Source organism: Corapipo altera, unplaced genomic scaffold (assembly GCF_003945725.1).
Source record: "Corapipo altera isolate COAL_440 unplaced genomic scaffold, ASM394572v1 50, whole genome shotgun sequence".
Lineage (NCBI taxonomy): Eukaryota > Metazoa > Chordata > Aves > Passeriformes > Pipridae > Corapipo > Corapipo altera.
In genome coordinates this window covers 1,084,142-1,097,326 of record NW_020884889.1, presented here as the reverse complement: position 1 = coordinate 1,097,326, position 13,185 = coordinate 1,084,142, and the positions used below count along the sequence as shown (strand labels likewise).

At 44.1% G+C, this 13,185-nt stretch overlaps 1 protein-coding gene across 2 annotated transcripts in view; it reads right to left on the bottom strand.

The window, feature by feature from the left end:
• MEGF11 (multiple EGF like domains 11) overlaps positions 1-13,185 on the bottom strand; it is a 267,324-nt gene that overhangs the window by 30,324 nt on the left and 223,815 nt on the right. For both annotated transcript variants that reach the window (XM_027644120.1, XM_027644121.1), the window contains exons 19-22: positions 9,435-9,581; positions 6,705-6,839; positions 3,243-3,371; positions 44-172 (exon numbers count right to left, since the gene is read on the bottom strand). In XM_027644120.1, coding sequence (XP_027499921.1) covers positions 44-172; positions 3,243-3,371; positions 6,705-6,839; positions 9,435-9,581 — 540 coding nt within the window. The remainder of the gene's footprint in view (positions 1-43; positions 173-3,242; positions 3,372-6,704; positions 6,840-9,434; positions 9,582-13,185) is intronic.

The window sequence follows — 13,185 nt, the reverse complement described above, 5'->3', positions numbered from 1 at the left end:
GCAGCACATACTTTGACAGATTCCCTGTCCCTGGAAGGCTTACGCTGAGTGCAGAAGAGCCCCGTCCAGCCGTGGGTACATCGACACTCTCCATCGTAGGGGCTGCACAGTGCTCCGTTGTGGCAGTTGCAGGAATGAAAGCAGTCAGGGCCCCAAAACCCACTGGGACAGGCTATGGAAACAAAAAACATTTGTCGGCGGACAAAAGAAAAAGAGCAGTGATACCGTGTCAGTGCTGAGGAGGAACAAGGACAAAGGGAGAACCTGCGAGACACCAGCGAGGGCAGAACCTCACACGGCAGAGCTGCAGCGACTCCCGGACAGAGACTGGCTCTTCCCAGACACAGGGACTGGCTCTTCCCAGACAGGGACTGGCTTTTCCCAGACACAGGGACTGGCTCTTCCCAGACAGGGACTGGCTCTTCCCAGACAGGGACTGGCTCTTCCAAGCCAGATATTGCTCTGCAAACCCTGGAGCCAACATGTGGCTTCTCCCCTGCTGTCAAGCCCTGGCACAGGGATTTCTCCCTGCAGGTCAAGGGGGGTATTGTGCCCCTCTGCTCTGCAAAGGTGAGACTCCATGGGCAGAGCTGCCTCCAGCCCTGGGATCCCCAACATCAGAAGGATGTGGAGCTGCTGGAGCGAGTCCAGAGGAGGCCACGGAGATGCTCCAAGGGCTGGAGTCCCTCTGCTCTGGGGACAAGGTAGGAGAGCTGGGGGGGGTTCACCTGGAGAAGGAAAGACTCCAAGGAGACCTGAGAGCCCCTTCCAGTGCCTAAAGGGGCTCCAGAAGAGCTGGAGAGGGACTGGGGACAAGGACCTAGAGTGTCAGGACCAGGGGGAATGGTTTCCCACTGCCTGAGGGCAGGGTTAGATGGGATATTGGGAAGGAATTCTTCCCTGTGAGGGTGGGGAGGTCCTGGCACAGGTTGCCCAGAGAAGCTGTGGCTGCCCCTAGATCCTTGCAAGTGTCCAAGGCCAGGTTGGATGGGCCTTGGAGCAATCTGGGACACTGGAAGCTGTCCTTGCCTGGACTGGATGAACTTTAAGGTCCCTTCCAAGCCAAACCTTCCTGGGATTCCATGATTCCATGATTCCCCAGGTGGGTCATGTGGAGAGATCAGCTCTGCACTGAGAACCACAGAACCAGCGACCCTCGACACCATGTCCCCCTGTGTGCTCTGGGCACTCCCCCTGCCTTACTGGCATTATCTGTGAAGACAATTTAGACTTGGGGTTGTAAGATATGGAGGTAATTTAATTTTCTTCTTGACATTCTGGAATTCTTGCATAATAAAGCCCAGCTATTCAGGTTTACTTTGCTTGCAATCAACCACTAAAATTACCACATTCAGTTGAGGCACCGAGTGCTGCTCCAATTACGTAAAAAATGTAAAGAAAACTTCTTCCAATATGAACTCCCATCCACAAATTCAGATTGCTTTTGTTGATGGGACCAATATTAAATTAAAATCTCCGGCTCTATTTTATATTTCAACAAGTACAATATTAATATATATTTTAAAAAGTTATTTTAAGCCTCCCTCCAAAAAAATGAATGCAGTAAGTTACAGTTATTAGTGCCAGACTAAGAGATCCAAAATGATGATAGCCCTTCAATATAACAACTATATTTTTGCTTTAAAAAGCACTTTCCATGGCTTGCTATTAAAGACATGAATTAATAAGGCACAGTTCCCAGGAAACCTGAAAGTACAGAAACCATGCCTACTTCCATGGATGCCAATGGCTCCTGCTTGGACGATAAATGCAAGTTTCTGGCACATGACAGACACCCCTAAAGCCAGAATAAGCAGCCAAAAAACCTGCCATGACGTTAATCAAACAAAAGGTCACTGAACTCACACAATGTAAAGCTGACCAGGACTTGGCCTGAAGTATTTGTGCTATAAGCAACCAGAAATAGAATCACAGAATGTGCTGAGTTGGAAGGGAGCCATCGGGATCATCGAGTGCCACTCCTGGCCCTGCACAGGACATCCCAAAATCCCACCAGGAGCCTCACAGACAGGCTTGGTGCTCTGACTGCTGCCCTGGGGAGCCTGCTCCAGTTTTCCTTTGTGAGGCAGAGCTGCAGGGTCTGTCAGAGAATCCAGAACTGGCTCTGGAGTTGGAGCTAAAACTCTCCTGTGCAGCTCTGACTGCGGGTCATTCCAGGTTAATGGTCTGATGGAAATAGCTCGGGAGGTGAGGCCAGGTGCCCACGGGAGCCTGGTGTGGGCCAGGATCACCTTGGGAGAGCTACACCCTCTTTACAAGGAGGTGACTGAGGAGACAGCCACGTTCCCCCTTGGCTCATACCAGCTACAACCAGGTCCTTCTGCCTCCCGGGCTGGCAATGGTCGCTCTCCAAGAAAAACCATCTTTTGTCAAGGTTAACAGAAACTAACAGTCATTTCCCAATTACATGGCTAAATATAATGAGGAATCTGAGCAGCTTTCTTTTTTTCTCCCCCCCCCCCCATTTTTTTGAGTGACAGCAATATTCTGCCTGTGGAAGACACACAATAAAAGCAAAATTACAGCCGTCTGTTTTTATCCGATTCCTGCTTTATCACTTGAAGTTTAATATATTTTACTCTGGAATGCTGTCTAATATGCTAGTTGTATCCTGAATATGAAGTAACATTTCTGAATGATCGGATATTGCCTCCCTCTGTGATCCAGCTTCAATTAAGGGATGCTCTCAGGAAATGACACTTTGGGATCAGCAAATGCCAATCTTCTACCTGGGCAATTTTCAAGAAGAAATCCTCCATCCCTCCAAGCCCACGTTGACTTTTACAATTAAATTACATTTAATAGAAATATTTCAGCTGCCTAATTTCTCAGTTCTGGGGGGTTGGTACATGAAAACATTTACTGGTTAATAAATTCTAAATGTAATAGCTGAAAGAAAATGATTTCAAAAAAATAAATAAAAGGGAATGCAGCTAGAAATTAAAAGGGAGCATGGAGCTTTCTTTTCTGATAAGAGCTTGTGACCTCCCTTTCCTGGAATAAAAGCCAGTCACTGCTTCTGCAAACTCCAAATGCAGAAACTAATTCAATCCAGAGCTAACTTAGATTAATTAAGAGAAATAAGCCATAAAGAGAGTAAGGCAGTGGCTGTAAAACCTCAGGGATTTCCCCAGAACCTGTCTCTAACTTTCAGAAAACACTAAGCAAACACAAAAACATGTCATTTTGAAGCAGACGTGGGAGGACAACACTTTGCTTACTCTGAGAGCAGTCCATGCCTATCCAGCCTGGGAAGCACTGGCAGGATCCGTCGATGGGATTGCACGTCCCGTTCTCGGTGCACTGACACACCTCGGCACAGTCCTTCCCGTATTTCCCACTGGGACACACTGGAAACACAAGGCAGGTTACTGAGGGCTCTTCAGGATGGACATGAAGAAGCCACAGTTTAACATTTAGCAATTAGAGATAAAATTAATCTCAACGTTTTTCTTCGATGAAGCCGAATGGGCAACGACCTTCTGGAAAGAAGGAAAAGGCAGAAAGTATTCGAGTTCTTTTTTTTTTTTTTTTTTTTCTCACATCCCAATCATAAAAACAACAGGAAAAAAGTGATCTCAAAATCCATTTTTCTGCTGGAAAATGAAGCCAATATAGTTAGAAGATTCCAATTATTGAAGGGCAGTATGGAAGGATGAGAAGAGGAGAGACAAAGAGAGAAAAGGGGTTATTGGCAGAGGAAGAGAACAGGGAAGTTGAGGAGAATTCAATGAGCAGCAGCCACCACGAGTGAGTGGCTGAAAGGGATTGATCTGGACACTTGGAAAGGGGAAGCAATTAAGTTGCAAATGTGGTTCCCAAGGATTATATATATATGTTTGACTGAGAGCTGTTAAATAGATGTGCTGCATCCAAAAAAAGCAGCACCTATCCCTGTGTGCCCACCTGGCTTAGTCCTGAAGTTGGAAGGAAAGAAACTCTAAATTTATTTTTCCAGAGTCATCCTCTAAGAGCTCAAGCACAGCGACAGAAAACTAATAGACATGTAGATCTTCAACCTCCCACCAAATTATTGGAAATCTTTAACGTTAAAGTTGATGGAATGCTCTGCTCAGTAACGAATGAAATGTTTCATTTCTGGGCTCTTATTGGCTGTGTTCCCTGACAAAAACAGATGTATTTTCAAAATAAGATAAAACATACAGTCCATCTTTGCAAAGAGTGTAACAAATGGAACTGGACTTGTATCCTGGTAAATAATAGCGATGTCAAAAAAGTGATTAAGGCACTTCCCTGAATTATGCAGCTGTTTTACCACTTCAGCCTCTCTCACTTTCTCAAAAGTAGTCTCTGCAGGTGACCTCAATCTATCCTGACTGTGAATCAGCCACAGATTGAAATCCTGAGCTGTGATTCATTGGTTTTTATATAATATGCCATCCTCTACTCTTACTACAGCAGAAAGCTAAGAATGTGCAGAGTATTGTTTTCTGTATTTCTATATACTGTGGACTTATCTGTAGGAGTGGATAAAGTTGGGTTTGGCTTTCAAATTATGTGCTAAACAGAACAGCTCCTAACTGGAAAGAGATAAAACTAAACCCAATATACAGCCCCAGTGAAAAGAACAATACAAAGACACAAAGAGAGGAGGAAAGCAAAGCCCTCAAATCACAGGCAGAGCAAAAACTGAAATGATCTGTCAGCCCAGGCTCTTGCAGAGGCCACACCATCAGTCACTTCCAATGCTCCATATCCAGCAGCTCCATGCACTATTTATGGCATCTTTAAGATGGAGATAGATAACATCACCTCAATGATTTTTTATAGGTACAAAAAAAGTAGTTCTCTAAAGACTTCCTCAGAATAGGAGCTGATTTGTACTGCAACATGGAATGCTAATGGATCAGGACGAGATTTGTGATCCAAACAGAGCTGCTGGCAAAGGCACCAGGTCACACCTCACAAAAGCACCGCTCTGGTGCACACAGGGAGAGCTGTTCCTTCCCCAGGAGCACCTCCTGTCTCTGGGAAATGGGATGATGCCCTCTGGAATGTCAACACAGACGGACGACCAAATGGTTGTTCCCCTTAATTGAAACAACCTGGTTGTGGATTGACACGTCAGCTCTCTCGTGAGGATGTGAGATCCAAACACAAGCCCTTTTTAAATGTCTCAACCAGTTTTAAACAGAGCTGTAAAGCAAGGCCTGGTGCTGCTTTCCTCGGGAGCAATCTGATTGTACAACCCAGATAGTGATGTTAATTAGCCATAAAAGCTCTGAAGTGGGACTCCCAAAGTCCCTGTGGGATGTCAGGTGTGTTCCAGCAGCGATAACAGGTTATTATCAATCCATCTTGCTACATGATTGTGAAAGATATTCATAAAACAGCTGTTTAGTCATTTGTAGCTCGGAATCCTGTGCAATTTTGGGGGGGTTACACAGCTCCTCACAAGCATGTGCTGCTGGTGGAAGAATGCTCCTGCTGCCAGAAAGGAGATGGCACAAGGAGATGAAAATTCCAAAGTGAAATCTTCATTTCACATTTTTTTAATGGAAAACATTAATTAACATTTTTCTTTCTACAAAATAAAGTTACATGTTAACTCATTATGACAAACTGCAACACAAATTGATTTTAATTAGGACATGAATATTTTAAAATTAATTTACTGGATAGATCAACATTTCAAAGTAAAACCAGAAGTGCTGAACATCTGAGCAAAAATAAAATAGTTTTCTTAAGAGGATAATTAGACCTGCTTATGCTTTGAAATCTGGTTAACGTTTCACATAAAATGGACAAATTCACTGAAATATGTTCATTTTAATAAATTAATTGGTATAATGTTTAGTTGACTATACAGCACAGGAAATACAGCACATACTTACTCCATGTTTAATGATTTTGCATAAGTGCTGCCTGCAATTCCCAACTTACTGACAAGCAGGTCATTAATAAGTGTCACTCAATTTTTTGCAGGGATGGTGACTTCACAAAGGGCAGTCACCTCTTTTAAATACCTGTGCAGGAAACACCCCCAGTAGGATGCAACCACTGAGACTGCAGAATACTGAATGCTTCTGTGGGTATTTTTAGGATAAAACTGAAAATCAAACACAGTTAAAAATGGAGTAACTTCCAAAGGAACAGAAAGGGGATGGGCATGTGGGGGAGCTGAAGCTGCTCTTCACCTGTGAAAATTAACTCACTTTCTCTGCCTCATTGCAAACTTTTCTGTGTCCTGCACTCGTGTCCATGACTTCAGCTATTCCCAACCAGGTCCTACACAGTGCAAATGAGGTGTAAACAGTAACTGGGTGTTTGGGCTTGTGCACCTGAGCTGGCCTTGCCCTTAACCAGAACCCACAGGTCCTGCTGCAAAAGATCCCATGAAGGTGCCATCAACATGCAGGGGAGGAGAGGCTGAGCAGAAAGAAAAATGACCCCATTGGATGCTGATGTATTTACAGCAGGTGTCTCATTCCATAGTCAGTTCAATCCAGCACTGCAGACCTGGATTTATGAAACCAGGAGCACATCATATTTACAAAAGGGTGACTAAGTACCTATTTGCATTTCCCCTCTGAAGTAAAGAATTTCTTCAGATCTAAACTGCTGAAACAAGGGAAAAAGGCAGGAACCTTGTGACGGGCCTTGCTGCAAAGTCACAGACACTTAGGAAAGGAGGTGGAATTTGGGGGTTTGGGGCTCAGTACCTTGGTTGCAGAGAGGGCCAAAGAATCCAGGCAGGCAGTCGCAGTGTCCCGACACGTGGTGACAAGGACCATTGCTGTGCACACACTGGGGGCAGGGCTGGCCACAGTGGTGTCCATAAAAACCAGGGGGGCAAACTGGAAACAAAACAAAATCAGCTGTCACAGGTTCTCCAAAGTTTTCTCATTGCTGAGAGCTCGACAATTCTCTGTCTTAATCCCAAACCATTATTTCTTTATTTATAAAAACACGGTTTTGTGGACAGTTGAAAGGATGAAGCCTGTGGGATTGTTCCATGTCTAATGAAGGGCAAGCTCTGAGGAAAACTGCTCCTGTGCTCAAACATTCCCACCTTCCGACCTCATGTAAGTCCCTGGCTATTCAGTGACACAGTGGAGTTCTCAGCAGCCTCCCCCTCTCAGGACATTCATTTGAGTCTCTCTAACCTGCTCCAGATAAACTCTTCAGCAAAACACGGGATTTTAAGATGTTTGAGACCTCAGAGCCTACTGCAGATATGGATAATAACACATTCCAAAGCTTTTAAGATAGGAAGAGAAACACACACATGTAGAGACAACAGAAACTCAGTATACTCAGTTTCCTTTGGAAACTGAGCTGAGAATTCAGAGAAGGTGTATTAGGAAACAATATTTTATGTCTAAACAATTATGTCAAAAGCTGATTTCCAAACCTATGGGGTGTGATACCTGTGCTCACCTGGGGCAGAGAGTTTATATATGTCATGGCAGGAGCTGCAGTCATCAGTGATGAACAGAATCTAAAGATGGTAATTATGGTAACAGCATATAAAATCACCTGATTTGCATCAGTAATGACACAGGATAGCTGAGGAAACTTGTCATGAACTGTGTGCTTAATTTGCCTAAAACCTGAGATTATTATAGAATTTGTACACAGGGTACAGAGCCAAGATTAGGGCTCAGTATCTCTTCTAAACACAGATTGTTGCTTCTAAGTACATGTAGGGTGAAAAACCATTTGCTGTCCAAACATTCACTGCAACAGATAACACAAAGAAATGTTAAATTGCAGTAAGTGGCTGTAAAAACGACTTTATGTGTTTTTATTTTTACTCCTGTGACTCTCTGTTCTACAGTTCCAGCTCAGCAGTTACTTTATCACGTCCGTTCTATTTTTCCACCAAATGAGAATTTTCTCTTGGTCTGTATGTTCACAGAGGGTGTCAGGCTCTTACACCACTGCACATTTCCAGCTGGAACTTAGCTGACAGGTTTGTTGATATATATACCAGTTATAAAACACCCTGGATCATTGCTGGAGACATTTCTGCAGGCTTAAGAGCACTAAACCATCCCGGTGTCTCATGTAATCCTGATTACACCGACAGAACAAGTTGGCTGAGAATCATCTTCAGTATCATCTTCAGTGCTGCCTGCACAGGCTAAATTCTGTTTCTAAATGAATTTCCAAGAGAAAAATGTGGATGGTTTTGAGAGCAAGCTTAGCAAGCTAAAGCCGCCCTCACCCACGGAGGTGTCCTCCTCACCAGGTAGGCTTGAGCCTGAATCCCACAGAAGAGATGGAAGCAAGCTGAATTGCCATGCCACATGCTCACAGAGGCATTTCAGCAACACGAGGCAATAGCAGAAGCATTCACAGGAAGAAAATTTCTCCCCATTAGATCCCTAGCAAATGTCCTTGGGGAGCAACCTGATTACTGGGCTTGCAAACTGGGAACAAGGTTTGCCTCTTGTAGCCTATGTGCCATCAGCTGATAAAACTAAGCTGTTTTTTTTTCATCTCAGAAAGGTCAGAAACTATTAACTTCTGGAAGTTTTGCACTCTTAGGTTTCAAATTCGTGAAAAATTTCCTTCCCCAGTTCCCTGAAGCTCTGAGCACCACATTTTAGCCTTGGAGAGAGGTTTTACAGCTACATAGATATGCTGAAGCACCTGGAAATTGGGGTTTATAATGGAAATGCTTATAGGCCATTAACTACAGCAGTGCTAGAGGTCATCGTTATAATGGCTTTAAATAAAAACTGTCAGCTACAAATTATTTTTAGAGATGAGTGTGTTCTAGTGTCGAGTGTAACTGGTGAAATCAAAGGGGCTGTATGAACTGGGAATGCAGAATGTCTTACAGGAAGAAGAAGAAGAAGAAGAGCTGCTGCAGAAAAGAAAGACAAATCCACTTCTTGTTTACACAGGAAGATGGTTGTGTGTAGTTTGGATCAGTGAATTAGGGTCTCTATGGGGCAAATGCAGCTTCCCAGATAAAGCAAATGAGAGGGGTTTTATCTGCTCGGCACATTTTAATATGTAGCAGCAGAGCATCAGACAGGAGCTATTTCAGGCTGCTGTGTTTCTTTTTCTGGCATATAAGAAAACATAGATTTGTTATTTTGATGCCAAGGCTCATCCACTTGTCATTATGTTATGGGTCATAGCTGACTGTTTAAAAGGTCTCCTGACTTCACTGCAGATCCGTGTCCTGCCAGGTTTGGTATGGAAAGGTGTTGCTCCTTCCAGGTCACCCGTGACTTCCAGGTGCAGTAGACCAGAAGAAGAAACACGAGGCACGACTCCGTGCAGTGGAGTCCTGACTTCCCAATCCAGCAGCACTTTTTAGGCTGTGCTTTGCCCTCAGGGGGCTAAAGCAGCTCAGAGACTGTGGGTTTGTCTGACTGGTGCCACAAAGGAGCATTTCCACCTGCTTTGCTCCTGCCAGGAATGGAAAATCTTACTTCTCTGGCACAAGGGTCCCCTGTATCCCGGGGCGCAGTCGCAGGTGCCATCCTCTGGGGAGCAGGATCCCCCATTCTCACAGCTGCACGAGATGGAGCAGTTGGGGCCCCAGCGGCCCTGGGTGCAGATGTTGTCACAGTGGATGCCTAAAGACATAAAGACACACATTAGGTTCCCCACAGCTTACTCTGCTCACTGATCAAAGAAACTTTTGGCTGGACTGATGCCTCGCAGCCCCTCGCAGAGCCAACGAGGGAGCCTGGGAAGGAAACAGCTCTCCTTTTATCTGGTTAATAAAGTGAAAATTAAGAAAACACCAGAGAGGTGAGTTCTGCAGGTGTTAGTGGGCTCCTGTTCAGTCCTCAGCACCATTAAAGAAACTCTGCATGTCATCTGAGAGATGAAGGTCAGGAATTGCTTTAAAGTCACAAAATAGCTCAAATAACTGGTCTGGAAATAGGCAGTTGATTGAAGTCTGATTACTTACCTGTTGTGAATTGGAAGACCTAAAAAAGAAAAATCAGAGCTCTGAAAAACATGTTGAAGTGTTTGGATTCTTGAACACAAGTAAATTCAGCTCTGTGCTGTGTTCTGTTCCCTTCCTTGCTTAAGGCAGTGTGCTCTGGGGTTTTGTGCACATACCCCACATCCACCCAGAGCTCTCCAGTTCTATGATAATGAACTAAGTTCTGATCTAGCAAGTGGCCATATGTGAGCACAGGCTGATCATCTGCATGTTAAATGGAGACTGAGACCTGCCAATCCAGCTCCAGTCGTTCCCAGGGTGGTTGTTTGATATTTATTATCACGAAAAGCAAAGCTTGGAAAGACAAAAAAAAAAAAGCACAGGGCCAAAAAACTTAACATGAGGCTTCTAGCATGGTTCTAACTGGTTTTGTTTTAACTGGTGGCTTTTAAAAAACAACCTTGTGCCACGGTTTGTCATATATAAATGTGATCTAAGGATCTGGTGTGGAGAGGCTCGTGCTCTGCTGGGACAAGGTAGTACCACCACCTGCAATTAGCAGAGCTATTTGCATGATCAAGGGCTCCTTGGATGGAAAACCATTTGCAGGATCATGAACTAAGAGGGTCATTAAGCAGTGCCAGCTGCAGGGAGTGGCACTGGCAGGGGAGACTGATAACACCAGGAAAAATGAATCACAGACCCGGCTTGGAAAATTTTCCTGCCGACGCCACCACCCCGGGCTCCTCCCGGCTGACCTGGCGGGGCCCACACGCCTCAGCTGGGCTTTCAACAGCAAGATGTTCTTTATCATCCATGCACATGGCCCTGCTGCATAATGGGATAAAAGCGTCCCCGGGCTCCAGGAGCCCCCGCCGCGGCCAGGGGTTGGATTAGTGCATCTCCACCGAGAAACACAATCCCAAGTAATTTCCTGCACCTCTGATAACTTCATCTGGATGCCACAGGTAATGCACTGCAGTTGGGAGGCTGTGATCTGTACAGCCACCCAACTTGGAGGATTATTAAATCAGCTAAAAGTCATTATAAATACACTTACGGTGCAGCTTCAAGTTGGTTTTATAAATCTCTGAAGTTAATACAGTAAGAAATACTGCAGAGCCAAAATTTCCCTTTTCTGAAGATTAATCACACAATTATAATGTCCCTTCCTAGAAAATCTTAACCAAGTCTGGCAAAAGTACAGTTTGAAATGTGGTTTCTAGTAATACATGATCATAGCTTTATTTATAAAGAGGCAGGGTCCATGCTGTAGAGCTTAATAAAAACCACATTAAAATACAGTAAAAACTTAATACAAGCTCAATTCCTTCCTATCTAAGTAAATAAATCTGAAAAAGGGGAGTGCAAAAAGAGACAAGGAACATTTGTATTAGTAAAATCAAGAAAAACAATTATTTTAAACAGTCTTCCCTGCTCAGTTTGAAATCAAATATATCCTTGGATTACTTAAACAACAAATGCTTTGTGGGTGCATTTATGTAATATATCTACAGTGCTCTGTAATTAAAAAGTCAGACAATAAATTGTAAATAAATAAATGCATTTTGTATTTATAAATACACATATATGATCATTTATAGCTTTGAGTGTCTCAGCGTGAGCTCACAGCAATGAAATTCAGGCACAAATGTAGAAAAATCTGTATTTTTCCTCCCGACTGCAGCACTAAAATTGCAATTCTGTCACTGTGAATGGGCTATTTATAAACTGGGACAATTAAACAGCATTATTTCTTGTCTCTTTTTGACAAAGTTTGGGGAAGAATGACACTGGCTCCTTTCTCATGGAAGGAACTCGAATTAAAATGCCAGGGCTGTTCCGTGCAGCAGCAAAGTCCTTCCTTTAGTAATGAGTAATGAGGGATGTCTTCCCACTCCTAACGAAGGGAATGAGTCATTGTGGAGCTGATTGTTGTAAGGAAATGTAAAGGGAGAAAAGGAAACCTTCTAGAAGCCACTGACACCCATTACAGCACTTATTTATTTATACATCTCCAGAAGACAACCACGATGGGGCTGCAATTGGTTTTCATCACTTTATATTGCTCCAAAATTTAATTCTCATGGAAGATTTTCTTTTTGGAGGCTCCCCCACACACTGAATTGCAAATGTAAATGAGAAGTTAAAACTGCACCTGGACGTGCATGTCTTATGGAACTGTGCTAGAAGAAGCACCTTAATTTCACAATCCCCTACCCTGGGGGTGCATGAAGGGGAAGGTCCATCCCTCCCAGCTACTTTACAGTTGGAGTCAGTGGAGCAGGAACCTTCTGTAATGTAAAACTTCAATATTTACTTTGGGCCTTGCTGATGAACATTTCTGATAAGCAATTAATTTTCAATTTCCAGAACTATAAAAACTGCTGAAGTTGACACACCTCTGTATTATCTCGCCTTACAACCACAGGTTCCTAATTTATGAACAAAATCCTGGTTTCACAAGCAATGATACAGAAATTAGAAAGACAACTATCAGAAGAAGAAGTCCTTGAAGCTGCAGGAAGCAGTTCTATACATAAACTCCATTGCCTGGATACCAGGGAATTATCTTCCAGCCTGAGGCTGTGGGTTCACAATTGCAGACACTGGTATAAAATTACACTTCCAAGACCTTCTCAAATAATGTTCTGGGGGTGAACTGTAACTGAAATTCACATAACTTATATAAAATTGTAGCTATCCACTGGATGTGGGCAAAGACTTTGCACTCTTGCAGTAAGGCAGAGCCCAGGGAAGAGCAGAGCCCACTGTGGTTTTAACTCAGTCTGTGACATAGCAGCCACAAACCCTCCCTGTCCTGGTGTGGATTTGGGGTATTGGATTTCTGCAAACACTGACTGCTCTCCAGTGGGATTCCCACTGCTGTCCTCTGGCCTGCTCTGTACATGGCATTGAGCTGACAGTCCCAGCAGTGGCTTCACTCCCCCTTCCCCACACCAACCTGCTCTGCACACACAGTGGGAAGGAAAACTAGCCCTAAGGGCCTGAAGTGCTGTGGAAAACACAACCTGGGCTGAGCTGAACCCACCAGAGCAGTCACAGCTGCCCTGTTCTCAGGGACAGCTACATGGGACAGCTCTTCCAAGGCCTTTCTCCTTACAGGAGACACTTTACCACCAGGAGTTTACCGCCAAGTGGCCAAGCAGCTGCTGTCTGGGACATAAGGAGTGTCTGGTGTAACTCCATCCCAGATTTCCCACAGGGGAAGCCAGTGGGTTGTACAGAAATCTCCCAATGTAGAACTGTAACTGGCATCTTGA